This window comes from Dipodomys ordii, unplaced genomic scaffold, assembly GCF_000151885.1.
Source record: "Dipodomys ordii isolate 6190 unplaced genomic scaffold, Dord_2.0 Scaffold27, whole genome shotgun sequence".
Lineage (NCBI taxonomy): Eukaryota > Metazoa > Chordata > Mammalia > Rodentia > Heteromyidae > Dipodomys > Dipodomys ordii.
Window position 1 is genome coordinate 11,739,348 of NW_012267243.1, and position 24,942 is coordinate 11,764,289.

Below are 24,942 nucleotides of genomic sequence, written 5' to 3' on the forward strand. Positions count from 1 at the left end.
GGAGGGGGAGAGGAAGAGGAGGGGGAGGCGGAGGACGAGGTGGAGGGGGAAGAGAAGGAGGAGGAGGAGGAAGAAGACGAAGAGGAGAGGAGGAAGAAGAGAACGAGGAGGAAGAGGAGGAGAATGTAGCACAAGGGCCAAACTAAAATGTCCCAGACACAAATATAAAATTTATGGCACCTTATAACCCATTAATTAGCTTATTGGCCTACTTTCTCCAGGGAGTGTCACAAATCTCCTGAATGTCCTTGAATATGACTTACAATTCAGCCAAATCCCAGCTGTGAATGCCAGAGCAACTCCTACGAACGTGCACAGAGCAAAATGTACTGTAGTGAACTAGATGAGAAGATTCTGGGTGAATCATCTTCTGTATGTCGGTAGCTCTGTTATATTTATCTAAATTCTGCCCAAAGCAGTTCTATGGTTTGAAAGAATTTGTTTACTCCTTCAGCTAATATTTACGAAGCATAGATATTTTAGGAACTGGGATGTAGCTGTGGACAGGCCAGATGAATGTCATGTTGTAAGAGAGCTTACCTGCTCAGAAGAAAGGCATAGGATAAACAAGAAAGTAAAGCAAAGCTGGCTTCAAGCTCCAAGGGTACTGGATGCCTGGGTGAGGATGTGTATGGAGGTTTGGGAAGGCCCCACTGAAGAACGGTGGTGAGTGGAGATATAAACCATGAATGAGAAGGAGCCAGGCATGCATGAAGGCATCTGGGCAAAGGGTCAGCCACCCCTTAGGCCGAAGACAGGAACTGGTTTGGTATTAATGAAACAGGAAGAAACACTGCCCAGAGAGCATGAGAATCCAGGAGCTGGACTTGAGATGCTCAACCTTTCTGTTGTGGATCCTCTGGAGCTCTGTGGAAGCCCTAGGTTTTTTTATTGCATTTTAAAAAATACATAAGAATGCAAAGGAAGCCGGGCACTGGTGGCTCACTTCTGTAATTCTAGCTACTCAGGAAGCTGAGATCTGAGGGTTGAGGTTCAAAGCCAGCGCAGGCAAGAAAGTCCATGAGATCCTTATCTCCAGTTAGCCACCAGAAAACCAGAAGTGGTGCTGTGGCTCGAGTGGTTGAGTGGTTTGCCCTTGAGCTGAAGAACTCAGGGACAGTGCCCAGACCCAGATTTCAAGCCCCACAGCTGACCCCCCCAAAAAAATACAAATGAAGTGAATTACATTAAAAGACAAAGTTGCAATATAGAATGTAAGTGCTTCTTTATTAGCCCATCATTCTAAAGTAGATCTAATAATTACCATTGAAGTGGCAATATTCAAAATATCAGCAGCAGTCATACTATACTCTAAAGTGTCTGTGATTTTTCTGTTGATGACAGTCACAGATACTGCTCATGCCACTGAGACTACCTATATAACATAACGGAGTGATCACCTTCAACTAAAAAGAATTTATTTATGCTGGGCATTTGTGGCCTGTCATCCTATCTACTCAGGAGGCTGAGATCTGAGGATCACAATTCAAAGCCAGCCCAGGCAGGAAAATCCATGAGACCCTTAACTCCAGTTAACCACCAGAAAACGCTGTGGCTCAAGTGGTACAGTGCTTGCCTTGAGGTGAAAATCTCAGGGACAGCGCCCGGGCCCAGAGTTCAAGCTCCACAAACAACAACAACAAAAAAAATTTTTTAAGATGTTATCCCCTCCATCCAAACTCACATAGCCTGTATATCCTGTGAATTTTCCCATGGATCCATTAGAGGTCTGTGGATTCACAAGGTACCAAAAATACCTAAGGCCACATGGTGCAGAGCTCTGTAGACAATGTGGGATTTTAGGAAAGAAAAGTGGTATGATTGTGCTGCTTTATAGAAATGGACAGGAATGAAAGAGAAAAAAGTGAGGAGAGTGTTCAGAGGAAAGACGTGAGGGACTTGGGAAGCAGTGATGCCTAAAACATGGGGCGTGATAGCATACACCTGTACCCTGAGCCTTTAGGGGGCTGAGACAACCAGAAATATGAATATGTGTTTCTGAGGCCAACCTGAGTTACAGAGAGAATCCTAGACCACCCTGAACTACTAGTAAGACTGGGTCCGAAAGAGAGAGAGAGAGAGAAAGAGAGAAATAGAGAAGAAAGAAATAGAGAAAAGTAGAGAAATAGAAGGCACCTTGGAATATGAAAGGAATTGCTGATAGATGGGCAGCGGGGGTAGAGGAATAGGTCAACAGAGAAATGAAGATGGAACCACACTGATTTAAAGAACCACCGATTTGGCTTAGTGGGAGAGTGCTTCCCTGGCATGCATGAAGCCCTGGGTTTGATTCCTCAGTACCACATATACAGAAGTGGTGCTGTGACTCAAGTGATAATATTGCTAGCCTTGAGCAAAAGAAGCTCAGGGACAGTGCCCAGGACTGGCAGAAATAATATTGGTTGCTACATGCTAATGTGGCTCAGTCTGACAGAGGACGAGGTTTATTGGAGAGTTGGGGGTGGCAGGTGGTGGATCCAGTGTTCCATTTGGGCCTTGTAAAGTTTAAGCTGTTTGTTGTCCACATGGGAGACATCAAGTAAGCCTCTGGAGACACAGCCTGGAGCTCAGAGGAGGTTGCCTGACAGATGATCTCATACTTTTAGTGGATGCTGCTGTTCTGAACTGAAGCTGGAACTTAATCGTTCTGTAGTGCTGCTCTGACAATCAGGGAGTCCTTCACCACTCTGTTCAAAGTTATACCTTCCCTACTCCATCCAGGGGGACTCCCACTTTCACATGCAGTGAGATAAAAGCCACACTGCCTTGGGGAAACTACAAGCTGTGTCCTGTCCCCTGCTTCCAAGCCTGGGCCGTATCCCCTGCCCAGTGCTGCTTCTCCAACTTCATCCTCCATGGGAGTAGATAAAAATCAGGATCAAGGCCAAGCGCTGATGGTTCATGCCTATAAATCCATCCCACCTATTCAAGAGGCTGAAATCTGAAAAACACAGAAGAAAGCCCATGAGACTCTTAGTGCCAATTAGCCAGAAAAAAAGCTGGAAGTGGATCTGTGGCTCAAATAGTAGAATGCCAGTCTTAAGTGAAAAAAAAAATTTAAGCCCCATACACACACACACACACACACACATATTCAGGTCAAGATTTCAGTGCGAAAGCATGCTAAAGGAAAATTGCTGAAAGACTATTAAGCTGATATGGACACTAGACCATATGTGTATGTATGTATGCACATATGGTATTGTCTGTACACACACATGTGTGTATGCATAGTCCTACGATCAAACAGTCTAAAGTTTGGTATATGCATGTGTGAGACACCATGATGAAACCCTTTAAACATTTAACATACTTTTTAACAAAAAAGAAAAGGAAAAAAAAGTCTTAGGCAGAAAGTTTCAAACACTGGCTCCTCCACCACATGACCTTGAAGAAGTAACTTAACCACACTGAGCCTTAACCACACTGAGCCTTAACATCCTGTTTCAAACTCGTAATGAAACCACCACCTGGTATTATTAAATTTCATGAAACTCTCTGGCACATGATAGGTATTCAATATAAAATTTTTGTTAAACCAGATTTGTGTGATTTTTAAAGTGGACATTTGGTATTGTATATACTTCTCAAATATTTCAAGGTGATTTTCTTCTAGGAAAAAAAAAGTAATTGTATCTAAACTAGTACAAAAGTCCTTGAATAATCTGCTCGATGTCTCATGTTATTTCATGACCTACAGAAGAATAAATAATGTTCCACGGTCATTTTTACCTTGGCAAAAGAGCTTGAATAGAAGCTACACGTTTTTCATCTTGTAGCAACAATGCATAGATCTAGTTCTTGGCTCTAAGTCTAGGCTAAAAGCAATGAACTTGACAACCTAGTGTTCACACACCAGCACAATTTCTGCTTCCTAGTCCATTTAATTAGTCTAACTAATACTGTAAGATCATTCCTGGTCAAGCCTACGGGCAACTCAGTCGTGTGATTATTTTGATTGAGCGTCCACTGTGTTCCAGCTCTGTGCTTAGGTCAAAGCACAGAAGAATGAAGAACAAAGTCCCCGCATCAAGCAGCTTTCCTTGAACCGGGTAGCCGTACAGGGACACAAAAACAGAAGTGGCATCCTTTCTGAAAGTAGTCTACACCCTGCACAAAATGCAGCTGGGGAATGCTCACAGGGGTAAGGGACATTTTCAGTGAAAAGGAGTCTTTGAGCTGAGACTTACATGTTGAGGAGACAGCCTTCGTTTGTAAACACTGAAAATAAAGGGGCAGCTATTAGGAGACCCACTCAGAGGAGGGAAGGGATGAAGTCAGGCCCTTTATTTCCAAAGAGATTGGGCTTCATTCTATACATGGGAGAATTTAGAGCCAAGAAAGCAACATGATTTGCTTTATATTTCTGCAAGTTGGCTCTGTCAGTTGTTTGGAGACTAGACTGTAGGGTGACCAGAGTGGGAACAGAGAGGCTGTTGCCTCCAGACAAGAGATGATGGTGAGCCAGACTGGAGTGGTAGCTGTGGAAGTAGTTGGAGGCAGTCCCAGGAGGACTCGCTGAAAGCCTGCGGACAGCGAAAGGAAACAGGATGGCCAAGCACCAAGGAGAGAGGCATTGGCTGATAGGGAGAAGAATTAGAAATAAAGGATTGGTAGGGGTGGTTCTGTGTTAGACAAATGGAGTTAGAAATTTCTATTTCTCTGTACGTTGTGGTATTGAATATTACATCTGGAAACTTGGGGAGACATCAAGACATAGTCAGTCCTCTGGTAAGGGTCCTGTGTGGCTCCAGCACCTCAGAGACTCACAGGCAGAATGCAGCATTCAGACACTTAAAGACAGATGGGCGTTTGTTTGACTTTGTTCTCTGAGAAGCATGGATTTCATTTCAGTTTTAAATCATACGAACATCCTAGCTGTTCAGGAGGCTGAGATCAGGGCAGGAAAGATCATGAGACTCTTATTTCCAATTAACCACCCAAAAGACAAAAGTAGAGCTTTGGCTCAAGTGATAGAGTGCTACGGTTAACCAAAAAAAAAAAAAAAAAAACCTCAGGGACAGCACCCAGGTCACGATTCAAGGCCCCCCACACACACATACACACACACACACACACACACACACACACACACACACACAAGCTGTTATACTAAGAACCTGTCACCCCCTGATCATTACCCTTCCCCTTCCACATTCCATCTCCACAGACAAGTGAGTCAATTCAGTGCAGAATATTCTAGGCTTCCAGAATAAGACTCATCTCAAATAAGGCAAATGGTTGGTTAATAACTCTGCTGGCCATCAGAGTAAGCAAAGGCGCTCAGAGAAAGTCAGGTGAGTCAATATTGTGAGAACTTGCTTTAATTCCAGTTCCAAAATTTGACATGATTTCCCTCCTATCCATTTCTTTCATTCTTGTAATGGTTTCTCAATAAGGAGCTGCATGGGAAGAGTATGGTCAAGGAGAATTATTAAGCCAAAAGAGTGCAGTCTGGTTCTGGTGGACAATTGGCCTGTGGACTAAAGCCAATTAACTCAGAGTCAGGAAGACAGAAGCTAATGTCCTGCAGCATCACACCCTTGTGCTCCTACCTTCTAGTCAGCGATTTAACATATTGATGCTGTAATTAAATCAAACCCACAGATAAAGCCACAAGGGCTGCTCATGTCCAGTCATGGTATCATGGGTGGCAGTCTGCTACTTCATTCCCTCCTCTGTCTCAGCCCCACACTAATTACAGTGGAGTTTCTCCTTAGTGTGTTGTTGGTTGAACTTTTTTCCAAGAATAGATCAACCTGGTGGTTAGGAATAAGTCACAGAAAAATAGACAGGTCACTACTGGGAATTTCAACAGCATGCTCTTTGTCTACTTCGTGTTTTTGATGGAACCAGAGAACAAGAAGCAGGAAGGATACCCCCTATCTGCCACAGAGCCCCTGGCAGCCCCATAGGTAGGACTGCCAGGGGAACACTTCTCAATTACTGGCCTTGGTTTCTAAAATAGACTACTTAACCACCAAGTATAAGCTGAGGACTAAGATTAAGCCAATAGCTCTCCAATAGTGGTATTTTTGCTGCAAACAATATCCAGATGTGGCAGGATGAATTAATTGGTATCTCACACTGAAGGAACTTCAGTAAGTAAATATCCTTTCTTGTACTGGTGAGAACTGTTAAGATATAGTTATCTTTTCCACACCCCCACCACCACCCAGCCTCTGCCATGTTCTATTAAAAATAATATAAGCCAGACACTGGTGGCTCATGCCTGTAAGCCTAGCTGTTTATGAAGCTAAGATCTGGGGATCACAGTTTGAAGCTAGCCCAAGCAAGAAAGTCTATAGACTTATATGAACCAGCAAAAAGTGGGAAGTAGAGCTGTGGTTCAGTTGGTAGAGCATCAGCCTTGAATTAAAAAAAATAAAAAAAAGCTAAGGGACAGTGCTCAGGTCCTGAATTTCAGTATCAGGTCAGGCATGAACAGAAGAAGGAAAGAAAGAAATGAAAGAGGGAGAGAGGGAAGGAAGGAAGGAAGGAAGGAAGGAAGGAAGGAAGGAAGGAAGGAAGGAAGGAGTACACTGGTTAGCAATACCAGTTTTGGAGCCACATTACCCAGACCAAAGCCAAGAGCAGTCTTTTACAAATGAGTTGCCTTCCCTGTGCCTCCTTTTCCCTAGCTATAAGTATTGTTAATAATGATAGCCCTTTCAGTGGTTGTTAAGAAAGCATGAACACATTGACGAAAGTGAACTATACAACTCCTGGGTGGAGATGGGAGGGAGGGAATGGGAGAGAATGAAGGAAACAGATGACACTGTTTGAAAGGAAATGTACTTATTACCTGATGAATATAAATGTAACCCCTCTGTATATCACCTCTACAGTAAAGTTAACTTTAAAAAAGAAAGCATGAATAAGTTATAACATTCTACAAGATAATGCTTGGAGCCAGGTGCTGGTAGCTCATGCCTGTAATCCTAGCTACTCAGAAGATGGAGATTTGAGGATCACCGTTTCACACTAACCCATGCTGGAAAATCCATACTCTTATCTTCACTTTACCAGCAAATAGTGGAAAGTGGAGCTGTGGTTCAAGTGGTAGAGCCTCTGCCTTGAGCAAAAAGAAAGCTCAGGGACAGTGCCGAGGCCCTGCATCCAGCTCCCCCCCCCCCCGCCATACACACACAAGATAATGCTTAGCAAATAGGAAGGGTTAAGAAAGACAAGCTATTGCCGTACATGATAGGCACTGTATTAGAACTGCTGTACCAGTGAGGGTCAGTAGGAAGATGCACACACAGACAAGGCTGCCTTTTGCTGCACCTGCCCTTCCTTACTTTCACTGGTCACTTGAATGAGGCACCACCACAAAAGACATATAGTGTTCACAATGTGTGATGCGTGTAACTGATGACAGAGTCAAAACATACATGAGTTAGCCATATAATAGAACAGTAATTGAGGAGATCAACCTTTTGTCTGTTATGAAATAGGGTACAATGCTTGATAATGTATCTAAGATCAAATGCCCAGAAATTGGACCTCATTTCTTAGGTAAAAGAATTATCATACAATAGAGCAGCAGCCTAACAAAATGTTGTAAAATTATCATGAAAACACCCTGGCCCTCCAAAGAAACATTCAGCTCCAAGAAGAGAGCACCTACGTGAAAACACAAAAGGCTAGCACACACATGAGCATGCACTCTCTCACAATCACAAGCTCATTCAAAAGGCAAAGGTTAATATGGAAGGAAAGGAACAGAAGACGACTGGATTGAGACGCACCTCTAACTGCCCCCACTTGCTCTCTTGCCTTAGTTTAGCAAACTTTCTGCTCCCCAGTATCCGAACCTATGAAATGAGAATTCACAGGATTGTTGAGAAGACTCCACGAGATGAATTCAGTAAGATAAACTCCAAGCTCCCGGTACTGAGCTTGCCTCAGTGACCCTTTGAGAAGTGTTTTTACTGCCGCCGTTTGCTCTTATAGTAGCTAGACACCAGTGTGTATGTTTGTGTGCACATGTGTGTATATGGTAGGTGTGTTATCTACACTGTTTATTCACTTATTTTTACAAATGATCCATGCCCACTTTAGAAAAAAAGAAAGATCCACACAAAACACTTTAAGAACCACTCTTGGGCTGGGAAGGTGTCCTCAATGGTAGAGCGCTTGCCTTGCATGCATGAGGCCCTGGGTTCGATTCCTCAGCACCACATAAGCAAAAAGATAAAAGCTGGAAGTGGTGCTGTGGCTCAAGTGGTAGAGCATTAGCCTTGAGCTGAAGAGCTGAGGGACAGCGCCCAGTCCCAGAGTTCAGGCCCCATGACCGGACCCCCCCCCTGCCAAAAAAAAGAACCACTCATAATTTTCCTACCAAAACAAGCCATTGTTTTGCCAGGTGTCCATCTAGTCTTTGCCTACATAAATATGCTATATTTATAAATGTCAATTTCTCTGTCTGTGTTATTATAGACTACCTATACGGGAACCATAGAATACATTCTGTCCAGAATTTCTTTTTGCTGTTCAGCAATATATCATGTTTGATAAATAGAAAATGTACAGGATTACCTGAAATTACTCTATGGTATTCTATTTTAAGTCAGTTGCATAATTTATTTAGGCTGTTCCATATTGTAGGGAATTTGAACTATAATCAGATTTTCTGTACTTAAGTAAACACCCTTTCTGAATGTGTTTAGGTATTTTGGCAGTGGCCCTTCATTGGCTCAGGGCAAATTTTGTCTCTTGGTGGTAGATGACCAGGGATGTTCTTGCCCAGAGGCCTGCATTTGTCTGAGAGATAAGCAACACTTGAAGTTTGAAAGAAAATAGAGTTTACATAATAGTACTGAGGGAGCCCTACCTAAATACAAACAACACCAAGAGTCTTAGCCTCCCCAAAATATTGTTAATAAGGTAGAATGTAGGCAGGGGGGTGACTGTGGATATATAAAGCAGCCTGGGAAATCCTCAGAAGATCACATTATAATTTAAAAGGATGAACTGATCCAGGTATTCACCAATATCTGGTGAATAGCTGTAATCCTAGCTACTCAGAAGGCTGAGATCTGAGGATCATGGTACAAAGCCAGCCTAAGCGGAGAGTCTATAAGACTCATCTCCAATGAATCATCCAAAGAGCCAGAGTGGAGCTGTGGCTCAAGTGGTAGAAGATTATTCTCGAGCTGAAAAAGCTCAGGGACAGCACACAGGCCAAGTTCAACCCTAGGACTAGCAAAAAAAATTTTTAAAAAGATGAAACTGGAAACAAGTATTTCTATTTTGCATGTTTATTTTGCTCTTTATGAAGTTATTTTAATGGGAGTGCTGAGGATTGAACCAGGGCGTCATGCATAGAATTCATTCAGTCTACCACTGAGCTACACCCCAGGCCCTGTGCATTTGTTTTACATCAGAGTAAATACTGATTTGTAATTACCGCCTTCCAACTCTGAATTATTGCATTAGGCAATGTCAACAACCACAGAGATAAATAAAGTAATAAATTAGTTTTAATAAAATAGGTGTAGAATTCTTAAGCAAAAGCAAGGGGAATTACAGTCCAGAAAGTTAGCTATGCACATAGAACTACATAGACAAGTATGTTATCTACCTGTTGTCTTACAATTTTAATTTTCAAATATTTCACTACTAACATGTGAAAATAAGAGTAGACAGACCCTAGAGGATGCCAGTGGCTCAGGCCTGTAACCCTAGTGTACTCGGGAGTCTGAGATCTTAGGAAGGAGGTTTGAAGCCAGCTTAGGCAGCCAAGTCCATGAGACTCTTTTTTTTTTTTTTTTTGGTGGTGGTGGGTCTTGAACTCTGGGCTTGGGCGCTATCCCTGCACTCTTCAGCTCAAGATGAGCACTCTCCTGCTTGAGTCACAGCACCACTTCCGGTTTTCTAGTGGTTAATTGGAGATAAGAGTCTCACGCACTTTTCTGCCCGGGCTGGCTTTGAACCGTGATCCTCAGATTTCAGCCTCCTGTGTAACTAGGATTACAGGTGTGAGCCACCGGCACCGGGCTTTCCATGAGACTCTTATCTCCAATTAACCACCAAAGAGCTGGAAGTAGAACTCAAATGGTAGGGCACTAGCCTTGAACAAAAAAAGCTAACGAACAGTGCCCTGCCTTGAATTCAAGTCCCAGTACTGGTGCACACATATATGCTTGCACACACACACACACACACACACACACACACAGAGTAATAAGATCTTGACCCTCTTCTCAGTTCAGCCTCTAAATCACCTGGAGCAATCATTTACCCTTGCTGAGTAATTGGGATAATAATAACCTATTTCTGTTCTCTATTGTCATAGTGATCTTCCTAATATTTAGGCAAGGAAATGTTAATGCTAATGCTTTGAGCTTCTTTGAAGTTATTGAGAGGTCTAAGATGGCCAGGCTAATATATTGCACTTGATCATTTGGCCTTTTATATTAAATATTATTTATAATATTTATATAATATTTATAATATTATAATAAAAAGTATATTAATTTATATTTAATTATAATGGTGCATTTATATTCACAAATGAGTTTCCCCTTTCCTAAGTCTGAATGTTTTTATTTATGTCCACTTTTGAGCTGAGATTGACTTCTTTCAGTATTCAGCTCATTTTTTAATTAATATTAAGTAGTTACACAAAGGAGTTACAATTCCATAAATCATACAATTCCATATAAGTGCTATGGCTCTTGGTGAATACCCCCGCTTCCTTCATCCTCCCCCTATTCACCTCCTCTTGACTCCACCCTCAGGTTACGTATTGAATAAAATGACTGCACTGGCTCACCCTTCCTCCCTCCATTCCTGCGCCTCCCTACTTCTTTGCCCTCCTCCAGAACACGTTTCCACTTCCTGGTATTCATTTTTAGAAACAGTATGGTAGGTGTTCAGAGGAGTTACACCTTTGGATTCCTCCCCAGTCTATGCCATCTTTTAATCAGTTTGCTTGTGACTAATGCATTGATCCTTGTACATATTATCATGCATGTTTGTATTTTATATTTAGCTTCCACATATTGAGAGAAACTATGCACCATTTATGTCTCTTAGCCTGGCTTACTTCACTTACCATGATTTGTTCTATAGCCATTCATTTCCCTGCAAATGACAAAATATTATTCTTTCAAATGGATGAGTAAAATTCCATTGAATATAGGTACCACATTTTCTTACTCATAGGGCATCTGGGCTATTTCTATACTTGGCTATTATGAATAGTATGGCAATGAACATGGATGTACAACTGTCTTTACAGTATCCTGACTTGCAATACTCTAGGCAGATGTCCAAGAGTGGCATCACTGGATCGTAGATTAGTACTATTTTTAGGGGATTTTTTGTTTTTGTTTTTGTTTGTTTTTTTGTCAGTCATGGGGCTTAAAGTCAAGACCTGGGCGCTGTCCCTGAGCTCTTTCACACAAGGCTAGCATTCTAGTGGAGCCACAGCACCACTTCTGTTTTTCTGGTGGTTCATTGGAGATAAGAGTCTCACAGACTTTCCTGCCTGGGCTGGTTTCAAACCATGAGTCTCAGATCTCGGTCTCCTGAGTAGCTAGGATTATAGGCATGAGCCACCAGCACCTAGCCTATGTTTAGTTTTTTTGAGGAATCTCTAAACCTCCTTCCAGAGTGGTTGTACCAGTTTATACCACAGCAGCACAATAGGGTTCCCTTTCCCTGCATCCCCAACAGCATTTGTTTTTGTCTGAAATCTCCATGCTGGCCATTCTTACTGGGTGCGATGGAACCTCAGTGTTGTTTTGATGTGCATTCCCTTTATGGTGGGGGATGTTGAGCACTTCCTATGTGTTTGTTGACCATTCCTACTTTTACTTCCAAGAAGTCTCTAACTCCTTTGCCCATTAGATTGGATTATTAATTTGAAGGGAGGGAATTCGTTTCTTGAGTTCCTTGTATATGTGGATATTAGGCCCTTGTCAGGTGTATAACTTGTAGAGATCTTCTCATGGTCTGTTGGCTATCCATTTAGTTTAGTAACTATGTCCTTTGCTGGGCAGAAACCCCAGTAATCCCATATGTCAAGTCTCTCTCCAATTTGCTGTGCCTCTGGGATTCTCTTTAGAAAGTTCCTGCCTATGCTAATAGGTTCTAATGTTTTTCCTACTCTGTCTTGTAGTAGTTTCAGGTCTGATCTATTTTGAGTTGATATTGACAGGGATCTAATGTTTGTCTTCTCTACATGGGCGTCCAGTTTACCCAACACCAAGTATTGAAGAGACTGCTTCAGCCCATTTTTAAGGTCTTTATCCTGCAAGCTGGTGCCTTAGGGACAGAGGCAAATACCCAAGAAAGCCTCCCTCAAACTCTTCTGCTCACATAGTTAGCCTCTGCCACACCTTCAACTTGCTTGCTCTTTCTACCTCTTCTGTTTCTCTCTACCCTCAAGCGAGACACTTCCTTCCCTTCTTTTTCAGTCATCCTCACTCACTCTTATCATCCCATAAGGATTCTCTTCCCACCAAGGGCTTTAGGCTAAGATACACTGAGCAGACCATTTGGGGCATCTCCTTCATAGTCACAGCACTCCTGTTTAGCAAACAGCACTGCTGGGTATATGTTCCACTCTTACTGGTAAGGACAAGACAAAAGCAGAGTCCAGCTGGGTGCCGGTGGCTCACACCTGTACTCCTAGCTACTCAGGAGGCTGAGATCAGTAGATTGTGGGTCAAAGCCAGTCCAAGCAGGAAACCCTGGGAGACCCATATCTCTACCAAATTACACAAAAGAGCCAGAACTGGAGCTGTGGCTCAAGTGGCAGAGCACTAGCCTTGCACAAAAAGAAGCTCAGAGTCAACTCCCAGGCCCTGAATTCAAGCCCCAGAATCAGCACCAAAAAAAAAAAAAAAAAAAAGAGTCTACCAAGGTTACCCCATCATACCCCATCATTGGTGTTTGGCCTCTCTCCCACTTGGAACTCCTCAGCCAGTGAGGTGGAATGTCATTTGCTTGGGCTCCAGTTTTCATGCTGATCTAAGAAAATCCACCAGCCTCCTTACCAGTGACCCCTGGCATTGGTGTGTAAGCATGGGATTACATTGAGATCCCTCATAGAATACCCTAAAAGAAACATTTCAGCAGCTATCCATTGGTTACCCAAGTGGAAGGACAGTATCTCTGTCTCCTTTCCTCATCTTTTTTTTTGGGGGGAGGGGGGCCGGTCGTGGGGCCTGAACTCTGGACCTGGGCGCTGTCCCTCAGCTCTTCAGCTCAAGGCTAGTGCTCTACCACTTGAGCCACAGCGCCACTTCCAGCTTTTTTCTTTTTGCTTATGTGGTGCTGAGGAATCGAACCCAGGGCCTCAGGCATGCAAGGCAAGCGCTCTACCACTGAGCCACCTTCCCAGCCCCAGCCTTTCCCCATCTTTTAACCGTAAAGTTTCCATTTTAATCTTCCAGGAAGCATGGATTTTCCTGGTCCTTTCTGGGGTTGGTGATGAAGTGATCCTAAGTGAAGGGGACCAGGGTCTTCAAGGCCAAGCAAAGGGAGTTACTGAATCTATGAAGTCAGGAATCTCACTCTGTGTTGACAGTCCCCAAGACCATCCTCAGGCTTTGTGGGTCATGGGAAGGACTCCCAGAGACTCAGAAGCCTTGTTATTTATGTCGCATAAGGAGAAGGTGCAGAGCCAAGGCTGCTTAGCTTCCCAGTATCCTTTTCCAGTGCAGTCTCATGCATATAGCCACAATTCATGGAAATGTGTACACACATTGTCTTGGTATCCAGGTCAGACAGACAGGCAGGCAGACAGGCAGGCAGACAGACAGACAGACAGACAGATGACACTGGGGGTTAAACTCAGGGCCTGGCACTTGCTAGGATCATTTGAGCCACATCCTCAGTCTTCTTTATTTTAGTTCATTTTTCAGCTAGTGTCCCATGACCTCTTTTCAAAGGAACCAGTCCAGAGCCAGTCCTAATAACAGACCTTTGCTGAAAATGTGCCAGATCTGAGCAACTAGACCTGCTGGGCTAAATCTCTGCATGCATTCCTAGGGTCACATAACTAAACTTCTCCTACATACCTCAGTTGCTACCTTCACATGACTGAAACAAAATACCTGAGGCATTTAATATACAAAGAAAAGTTTCACATAGGCTGACGGTTCTGAAAGTTCAAGGCCAAAGTCAGCAGCTCCATTGGACTGATGACTGGCATGTCATGGCAGGAATACGTATCAGAGTAAGAGGTCACATCTTGAGCCAGGGTCCCAGCAACCTCAGCTCAACCCTCTTAGCCCCCTTCTTGAAGGCTCATAGCACCTCCCCATACACCCACCCTGGGGACCAAGCCTTTACCTAGAGACCTGTAAGGGGCACTGGTCCAAATTCTATCACCTTCAAGAGCCACATCCTCTCTACCTTCATGTGCGGTCATTATGATTCAGAATAGGAGGCTCGCCATTGGATGATTTTCACAAAAGGCAGGTTGTCTTCAGAAGGACATTGTAAAGTGTCGTTGTGATGATCACAAGCATTATTATTCAGAGGCAGGGGCCTGGGAATGAGCCCTGGATGCCTCTTCATGGTGTGGGAACAGGATCGAGGTGCTGCTCTGCTGATTCTGACGTCACAGACACCGTGTCTGCCCCACACTGGTATTTAACCTTCTCCCTTACTTTTCTTTGTCTCTTTTCTGGCAGTGGCTCAGAAATCCCGGCCCCCAGCACGAGAAGCGGACTCTGTTTGGAGACATGGTGTGCTTCTTATTTATCACCCCTCTGGCCACCATCTCGGGCTGGCTGTGCCTGCGGGGTGCTGTGGACCACCTGCACTTCAGTAGTCGGCTCGAAGCCGTGGGACTGATTGCACTCACTGTGGCACTCTTCACCATTTACCTCTTTTGGACACTAGTAAGTATGGCCTGAGGGCCTGGGCTTCAGGCCAACGGCAGCTGGTGGCCTCACAACGGCGTGGTCTTCCCTCTTACCTGTAGCCCTCTCTCCTGCCCAGCCGAAAACAGAGCTTCAGATGCTGGCATGGAAGTATATGAGGGTGGTGTATGTGTGTGACTGTCTGTCTGTCTGAACTGTAGGGGGAAAACATCAAATTAAAAAGCACCACCAATCGTAGTGGGAACACGTCAACTTAAAAAGCATCACCAATCAAAGACACACACCTTCACCCTTTCTCACTGCTAGACTAGAACTCATCTGTTCTAAGGCATGGAGATCTCTTGCATATGCTCTTCACTTCCGCTGGGATTGTAGAATGTTATGAACGATGCGCTTGGTCTCTGTGGCCACTGCCTGCAGGTGTCAAGAACCCTTCCGGATGGTTATTTTTGTCTTCCGTCTAGCCCAGCTTAAGTCTTCAGTGAACCTGGCGTTGCACTTTCCCTGATGATTATTCTGTGTGTTGGAATTTTGAGTATGTTGCCCATAAAAGCACTAATTTATCCAACAGAGAAGCTGCCACCAAAGAAAAGACATTTCCCAATAAGTGTTGCCTCTGTACCAGGAAGAATGTTTCAACATTTCTCTCTTTTCTTTTTTATCCTTCTAACTTCATACAGCAAAATGTTTGCTGTGGCACCAGTGGCAGCACACACAAAGTGCAAACCATTGCTCTGGCTTCCTGATGCTTCCCCTTGGGATGGCAGGGAAAGGTATCGCTGTCTTCTACAATACATCCAGAAGCCAGGCCCGTGGCTTCCTGGCAGTACTCTTCTGCCATGTTGGCTTCTACTCTGAGCAACAGAGCACTGTTGTTAAGCAGTAGGTATTTCCTGTCTAAAGCTTCCCCATAGCACAAGAGTCGGCATGCGGAAGCTCTGGTACTCATACTCCCCTTCCTATTTGCTTCCATCATGTGACTCTGCCAGCTCTGTCCCTTCCCTCCTGGGAGAGGGCTCTGGCAATAAAGGGGGAGGGAGTATTTCCGTCTCAGGGACAGGGTCCTGACTTGAGCTTTAGAAAGCTGACTGTGTTCTAATGCTAGAGCATTGCCATATGTTGTGATCAGTGTAGACATTCTGCTCCCAGACGAACATAACTGTCAGTGCTTCCTTTAAAAATGTCCACACTTGCAAAGTATGTCCTGTTCCATTGTGAAGCAAGCAATGAAGTTGACCCGCATGTTTCTATTGTGAAGAGAGAAGGGTTAGAAATAAGAAATTAAATATTCTCTCCCGGAACTGGTGAATCTCACCTGTAATCCTAGCTACTTGGGACACCAAGACCTAGAAGGTCGAAGTTCAGAGCCAGCCTGGACAGAAAAGTCCACAAAATTCCAGCTGCAATTAAATCAGCAAAATGATAGATTGGAGGCATGGCTCAGATGATAGAAAACCAGTTGTGAGCAAGAAAGCTAAGAAATATCTTGGGTTCAGACTGGTACAGGCACGCATGCACACACACACCACAGAAATGAAATAGTCTAACTACGTGTTGTCTACACCACCTTGGAAAGTCATTTGGCCCCTCTGACCTCCAGGTCTTTATTGGTGAAGTGGTGATGGCACTCACAGTGCATTCCCCCCAGAGTGGTGAGACTGTCGGGAAAGAGCACCCAGCAAAGTACTTGGAAACTCATCATGAAACATCCGTTTTACCATATATAGATATTTCCTAGTCTATGATTTTCCTTGGAAGAGTCCTTATGATGAAGGATGGTTTGAGAGGAAACCCACAAACTGGGCTTTCAGACTCAATTTAAGGTTTTCACGCAAACCTGTTTAGCCAAGTATACATTTATCTAACAAGAAAGAACTGGGAGTGGTGAGGAGGAGGAAAAGAAATAGAAAGACAGCTTTCAGAGAAATGGATTCTCCTACTACATCATCATCTCAGGTGAAAGAAAGGTTTGGGTGGGAAGCAGACCAGACTTGACTGTAATAGGCTGGTACGGTTCGTTTCTTACAGGACTCCAACGGCCACTACAGCATTTTAGAATCTACAGGCAACATGTTTAACCCAAGCTCTGGCATACTAATAGTCATATCTTTCTCTTCTTCCTTTCCTTCTTTTGGTCATTTTTTCTTTATTCCAGTACTGAGGCTTGAACTCAAATCTTTGTGCTCTTGCTTAGCTTTTCTGCTCAAGGCTAATACTCTTCTGCTTAAGCCACACTTCTAGGTCTAGCTTTTTTGGTGATTAAGAGCTACCTGTATGTATCAGCCTAGGCTGGCTTCCAACTGTAATCCTTAGATCTCTGCCACCTGAGTAGCTAGGATCACAGGTGTGAGCTCCCAGCATTGGCTGTAACTTTCCGTCTTCCTCTGGTACTTGGAGGAAATCATTGATAACCACAGGTCAGTGGTTACTGGGAAGATTTGATGGATGACATCTGAGAATATACATCCCAGAGCCTAGCCCAGCGTGTGTCCAGACTCATCTTCCTGTGGCTTCCTAACACCCACTTCCCAGACCCTCACAAAAAGCAAAAGTACAGGCAGGAAAGAAAGACATTTCTCCCCTCTGACTGATGAGAAGAACGTGCTTGGCACCCGCTCAGGAATAGGTTATTGAATACGGAAAAGAACTCCTTCTCAGATAAATGCTGCACTGAGCAGCGGTGGCAAGCGCCGTAAGTCAGGACTGACAGCACTTGGAAACTGCCCTACGGCAGGAACCCATTGTAAACAAGCTGTCAAGCTTAAGGAGAATTTGCTGTGAAAATGTCTCAGAAAAACAAACACTGTTTCACTCCCAGGCCAGCTCCTCAGAGGAGCTTTCTGGAAGGGCCTGGAAGCCGTGCGTGCTGTGAGGAGGGTGGGCAAGCACACTTGGTCTCGGTAGCTTTAAGCCTTCTCCCAGCTCACGTGGCCACCAGGGCCCCACTTGACCAAACTCAGGGACCCTGCCCACCACCCTTCACCCTACCCAGTCTGCTGTGTTCAGAGGTATGCCTGGAATCCAGGAAAGCCAAGCTGTCACCCACAGGAAAGATACCAGAAACATCACGGTTCTCCTCTGGGACGCTCAGCGCTGGCCAGAAGCTGAGTGGGCAGTAGCCGAAGGCACGGAGTGAACTGGGGGTTGTGGGTTCAACACCACATAGCCAGTGCCCAGCACGGTACCTGTAAAGGAATGACCGTGCCTCAAAGATGACACCCAGGCACATGGATTGGTCATTTAAATTCTGGCTGTAGCCATGTGCCACTGGCTACAGTAGAAGCCTAGCTACTCAGAAGGCTGAGATCTGAACATTGCAAGCTCAAAGCCAGCCTAGGCAGGAAAGGCCGTGCACCGGTGGCTCATGCCTATAATCTTAGCTAAGAAGACTGAGATCTGAGCTCGAAGCCAGCTCACAACCAGAACATAGTTTGAAGCCAGCCCAGGCAGGAAAGTCCACAAGACTCTTATCTCCAATTAATCACAGAAAAGGTTAGAAGCAGTATTGTGGCTCAAGTGGGAGAGTGCTAGCCTTGAGCAAAAGGAGCTCAGGGACAGCACCTAGGCCCAGAGTTCAAGCCCAGGACTGGCCAAAAAAAAAAAAAAAACAGAAGTGGTGCAATGGCTCAAATAGTAGAGTACTAGCCTTGAGGGGAAAAACACGCAGAGACAGTTCCCAGGCCGGCACATATGCACAAAAAGAAGATTCTTGTTGTAAATCAGACACTGGTGGCTCATGCCTAAATGCTAGCTACTGAAGAGGCTGAGATCTGAAAATCATAGTTCAAAGCCAACCTGAGCAGAAAGGTCCACAAGACTCTTAACTCCAATTGACCAACCAAAATCCCTAAGTGGAATCTGGCTCAAGTGGTAGAACACCAGCCTTGACTGAAAAAGCTAAGCAGGAACATGAGAACCCTAAGTTCAAGCTCTAGGATGGGTAGTAGTAGTAGTTGTAGTAGTAGTAGTAATAACAACTATAAATGCTTATTTAAAGGAGCTGCAGTAGAATGCTGGATTTCCGTGGCCGCTCTCCCGTTCACAGCCCTCTTCTCTTCTGGGCTGCGTAGGAGATGAGTGAGCTAGGTTCATGGCAGGAAGGTGACTAAGCAAACGGAAGTCCAGACTGCACCGCTGCATTTAAGTCACACCATGACTTCCAGAGAGAAAGCGGTCCGCTGCAAGTCACAGCAAAACTTTATTCGCCACAGCCTGGGTCAGCTCCCTAATGGGAGAGGTGGGCACTAACATTTTCCTCCTCTCCTCCTTCCACCCCCCACCCCTCACCCCTGCTCATGTGATTACAACTCATTGTAAACAAACCTCACCCAGGATAGAAAGTTGGCTAAGGTTCTTCAGGTGAGTAAATGAATATACTTCGGGAAATCCAGCCCATAAAGGCTGGGATATTTTTGCTTTTGTTTCTTTGTAATACTAGAATTGGAACTCAGGGCCTCACACCTTGTTTATGGTACTCAACCACTTGAACCATGCTTCCTGCCCTTTTTTGCTGTGGTTATTTTTCTCATAGTCACCAGTGTTTGCCTGATCCTCCTGCGTAGCTAGGATTACAGATACACACCACTACACCTGGCTTTTTGTGGGGGGGGGGGGTCCTCATCCATTTTTTTCCCTAGGTTGGCCTTGAACACTAATCCTCTCAATCTCCACTTTTTTTTTTTTTTTTGGTCGGCCGTGGGGCTTGAACTCTGGGCCTGGGCGCTGTCCCTCAGCTCTTCAGCTCAAGGCGAGCACTCTACCACTTGAGCTACAGCGCCACTTCCGGTTTTCTGGTGGTTTATTGGAGATAGGAGTCTCACGGTCTCTCTTGCCCGGGCTGGCTTTGAACCGTGATCCTCAGATCTCAGCCTCCTGAGTAGCTAGGATTACAGGTGTGAGCCACCAGCGCCCGGCTTCAATCTCCACTTTCTAAGTAGCTGGGATTGCAGAGTGAGCTCCAGAGGGAAGGTATTTCTTTTCCTTTTTTTACTAATGGCCAGATACCCTTTCTTCCTGCCCTCTTCTTTATTAAAGCCTCAAAATTTGGCTCCTAACATTATTGTTATGATGTGTTTTGGGTTTATGTTGTCATTTCTGCACTGCCTCTTTATATCTCTAAATTAAGCCTCCTTTTTTCTGTGATAACAAAGTGCTGGGCGGGGGATTGTCTTGGAATATTTAGAGACAGGGCAGGCATTCACCTGGGGCTGCTTCAGACCCGTGCTCTCTCTCTCAGCCTGTGGCTCTTCCTTTATTTTCCCTGCAAAGGAGTCATCTTCAGAAGATGCTTTCTTCTAAAAGACAGTAGTGGTTAGCAGCAATTAAAACGGCTTAGTGCGCACTCATCTGTCTGCACAAATGGGTTCTTTTCTTTTCTTTATTTTTCCTTTTTTTTTTCCTTTTTAAATTTTGATTTCCTGGCCCAGGGACAGGGAGCTCTGCTAAGTCTTTGACACCCGTGTTCCAGAAAGTGGCGCTTCTTCAGCTTGAATGCTCATTGCAAGCACCTGGGATCTTGTTAGGAAGCACTCTGATTCCTAAGGTCTGGGGGGGGGGGGGCACGTTCTTGATATTCTAACAAGCTCCCAGGAGACTCAGCATGAAGCCAGTTCATGACCACACTGACAACTAGGCAATTTCTCTCTCTCTCTCTCTCTCTATCTCCCCCTCTCCCTCTCTCCCTCTCTTCCTCTCTCCCCCCACTCCCTACAGTACCCAGCCCCCTTTCATTTTCCTATTTATCAAGAGTGTCACAAAACTATCTTCTTTTTCTTCCTCCTTTCCATATTTAACATATGAAAGACAGCAGGCTGGACCGACTGACACCTGCAGGGTCGTGTGCTGAGTTCTTTATGTATGTTATCTGGACTATCACGGTGTATCTTGTACCCTCAAAAGGAGGTGGGCACTAGGTGGAGGATGAGGAGGGTACCAGCCCAGAGCACATGGCTCTGGAGCCTGTAGGCAGCTGCCTTCAGGCGCCTTAGCTTCTTCTGGAATTACTGAAGCTTGGTGTGCGCAGCTCTTCAGCACTGTGGGGAAGGAACTCTTGATTTCGCCATCCGGCTTTCCTGCAGCTCTGCCCGGCTCCAGAGCTCTTACATGGCCAGTTCTTCCTTAGCACCAACCCGTGTTTTACTCTTCCCAGCCATCGGCCCTGGGCTCAGACCTTGTAGCACCAAGCAGCCGTGGGACCAAATAGATGGGAGAGAATTAAGCTTTGAAAAAGAGAAAAACAAACAGGTCCATTTTGGCATGTTCAGGGCCTTTCAGAGAAAGCGCATCTGCATGGGGTTTAAAAGCTTATATTTCCACCCAAATGTCTCTGGCACTTGGCCTATGGCATGTGCTCCCTCGCCTCAGAAATTCGAGTGGCCCTGAATTTCACCATCCTGCCAGGGAGGCTAATAATCCCTTTCTGATTATGGCCCGCTGACTCTCCTTTACTTCCAGAAAGACTAAGTTCAAAACTATGGGATCAGCCTACTCCCTGACTCCCATGGTTCCTACCTGGAGTCTAGACAACCCACCTACCCCCAAGACAATTAAACAGCCTAAAACTGGGTTGTCACCTTGAGCTCACAGGCTCCTGGCTTCATAGTACCGACCAGGGCATCTAATTAGAAACACTCACACGGATTTCTTTCTTTTCTTTTCTTTTTTTTTTTTTTGAGGAGTTGCACTGGGGTTCAAATTCAGGGCCTCCTGAATTGCTCCGCTGGCATTCTATCACTGAAACCATGGCTCCAGCCCAGCTTTTTGCTGGTTATTTTGGAGATGGAGCCTAGTAGACTTTTCTGCCCAGGCTGGCCTTGGACAATGATCCTCCAGGTCTCAGCATCCTGAGAAGCTAGATTGCAGATGTGAGCCACGGCCCCCAGCCCTGCTCCCCGGTCTTTAAAATTCATCTTCAAAACTGTACACTGAATTTTCTAGGCAAGCCATCAATTTATACTAGCCTCCCAAACAAACAGGTTCAAGTTTCTCATTCTCGGGTTTTCTATAAAATCAAATCTTTTGGGGTGGAGTTATATTACAATTGATCATAATTGATCACTGCAAGCAATTGATCACTGTAAGCAAATATGTAAGAAGGCCAAATTTGAAGCAGTGTTACAATGAGAAAAGCATAAGATTTGGGGGAAGGAGGGGCATTACTGGGGCCTTGAACTCAGGGCCTCAAGCTCTCCGCTTTGTTGCTCATGGCTGGTGCTCTATGACTTGAACCATGCCTCTACCTGCAGCTTTTGCCAGGTAATTGGAGATAAAAGTCTCTCATACTTGTCTGTTTGGGCTGGCTTTGGAGCTTGACTCAGACCTCAGCTTCCTGAGTAGCTAAAATTATAGCTACGAGCCACCAGCACCTAGTAAGATCATTATTTTTCCCAATGATTTTTTGCTTTCATTCACCCAGTAAGAAAGAGCAGCTGTGTCTGATTTAGTGTCTGATACTGAGCCAGGTGATGGGTGTGCAAAGATGAATACAATAAGCACCAGTCCTGCTCTTGAGACGCTTCCAGGGCTTCAAGAGAGAAAAACAAGTAGAGGTGCACACCTGCTTGCACACCTGGGGCTACCACATTACACATGTGCTGCTTGCCTGAAACACTACAAAGATATCCCTGTGTCCTAGGGCAGTGTGTGGAAGTATGGAAGTACATAGAGCTCGAGCATCTGTCTCCCTCACTGAGAGGAACCTGGAGGGCAGGCCGGCCCCTTGTCCAGCTCATGCAGCTGGACACGGGCTGCCCGTGGCGCTCTTCTGTCCTGCTGTCTGATCAGCCATGCTGATTTTGCACTGGGGTTCGAACTCGGGACCTCATGCTTGCTCAACTGGTGCTCTACCACTGAAGCCCAAGCATCACCAGCCCAAAATCAAATTGAAGCTCAGAAAGAACCTTACATTCCTGTTGATATCCTCACAGTGCCCAGTGTGTGGAGGAGCGAAGGAAGCCACCAGGCTAACCTGTCCTGGGCTGCCATAGGCCTCAGTGCTGCCAGCTCTCAGGAGCTACTCAACGTGTGATGCACTTAGTTCTTGGATTGGTTAAACGTCTACCTACCTTCTACCTATATACCTTCTCTTACCTTTCCCTCCCCCAGGTGTCATTTAGGTACCACTGTCGGCTATATAATGAATGGCGTCGGACCAATCAGAGGGTGATTCTCCTCATTCCAAAGTCTGTCAACATACCCTCCAACCAGCAGTCCTTGCTGGGCCTACATTCAGTCAAGAGGAACTCAAAGGAGACCATTGTTTGATGGTTTTTGTGCGACTGCTTGGTTGATTCGTTGTTTGGAGATTGGAAGATTCTGCACTGGGGCCATGCACTGAGCTACACTCAGGCCTGTCCTTAACCTAAGGGTCTAAGAACACCAGAGCCATGTCCACACATTGCCCAAGCAACAGCCTCCTCTGCCCGAAGAAAGCAAATGCTTTTGACTTCAAATCATGGATGCTGCACTGGTATGATACTTGCTAAGCTGCCAAACATGTTTATTTAGCAGATACTGTATGGAATTTTCTGAACACCTCTTTAACCTAGGAGGAAGGTTGTCTCGCTCAAAAGATGCAATTAAATTCTTCCTTTTTTATTACTATTTCAAATATATATAAATATAAATATATATATATATAACTTAGATGATAATCAAAATCAAAAAACCAATGTAAAAACTGGTTTCTTGGTTTGGAGGGGGTTTTGTTTGGGTGAGTTTTCTGTTCCCCGGTTTCTACTGTGGGTTCTTTTGGGGTTATTTGATAGCCTGAGTGGTCTTTTTCGTGTCTCTTACTCAAGGAGAGATCAAAATGACTGCGGAACAAGTCATACTGAAAGGGTGTTTTGTACTAAACTTCATTCAGTTATTCCGTTTTTAAAGGGAAAGGGAGTGTGGTAACTTTCCATGCGCCTGTGAGCTGTTTATTTAAATATCATTAAGGAAGGAAAAACAATATGTTGAGAAGCAAGCTCCTTGCAATTTGTTTGGTACTGACAGCTGATAGAAACTATTTTCTAATAATAAATATCCAGTGTGTGAAAGACACTGATTGCAACACTTTCTTTTCTTAATCATAAAACTTGTGAAGTTTCCCAATGTAGGTTTTAAAAAGAAAAAGAAAGGCTGGTGTTCACTCCCACCTCTTTTGTGCCTGTCTTAATTCTGCACTCCTAATGAACTGGAGAATCATTAGACTTTTCTAGGAACCTGAGACTGGTTTTGCATATCAATTAGCATCCCCATTGCTTTATTAAATTTTTGACTTGACAAGTGGGTGTGCCAAAAAAATAAAATAAAACTCATGTTTGTAAACATAGCTACTCGGGAGGCTGAGATCTGATGATCATGGTTTGAAGCCAGCCCAGAGAGAAAAATCGTGAAACTGCATCTCCAATTAGCTAGTAAAATGTCACGCTGGAGGTATGGTTCAACTGGTAGAGTGCCAGCCTTGAGCAAAGAAGCCAAACATGAGCACAAGATTCTGAGGTCCAGCTCCAGTACCAACACAACACAAAACAAAACACTGTTCTAACAGCTGCGCTTAGTCTCGGACCCCTTTGGTTTCAACAAACAAACAAACAGTCCCTACAGTGCCTTTTTCTGACCTTCAGCCAGGTCTGTCAGGGCGGGAATCGACTTTTGCAAAGGGCTTGGAGGCTCCTGGCATCTGTGGTGGTGGTGATACCTGATATGGCTCTGAAGCCAGGCAGAGAACACCAGCCTGGTGCTCGCTGGCTGCCCCCTCACGTGGAGGAGACAGGGCCGGCCCAGCTCGGAAAGCTGGGATCCAGATTTATAGAACACGACCCACACGCTCGGAGCATCCTTGCAGCCTCCGCCTTAGGCTTTCCACGTGGACAGCCAGCCAAGGGCAGAGGGTGGGTCCGCTCCAGAAGCACCTTGTCTGCAGATGCGTGGAGCAGATGCAGGTGTTCCAGAGTCGGCCCAGCCCTCCGTTCACAGCGTGGCCGTGAAGGCAGAAGGCTGCATTGGGTGCCCAGTTCCCGTGGGCTTGGTGGCTTGTGATAATAGATTTCCTCTCACACTCTTCCCTCAGATTCTTCAATTCCAGTAATAGGCATCGCCCCCCCACACA

The 24,942-nt window shown here is 44.9% G+C and overlaps 1 protein-coding gene across 1 annotated transcript in view; it reads left to right on the forward strand.

Annotated features, from left to right (window-relative positions):
* March3 (membrane-associated ring finger (C3HC4) 3, E3 ubiquitin protein ligase) overlaps positions 1–23,891 on the forward strand; it is a 152,258-nt gene extending 128,367 nt beyond the window's left edge. The window contains exons 4-5 of the mRNA XM_013015584.1: positions 14,655–14,864; positions 22,950–23,891. Coding sequence (XP_012871038.1) covers positions 14,655–14,864; positions 22,950–23,108 — 369 coding nt within the window. The 3' untranslated portion in view covers positions 23,109–23,891. The remainder of the gene's footprint in view (positions 1–14,654; positions 14,865–22,949) is intronic.
* Positions 23,892–24,942: the final 1,051 nt, after the last annotated feature.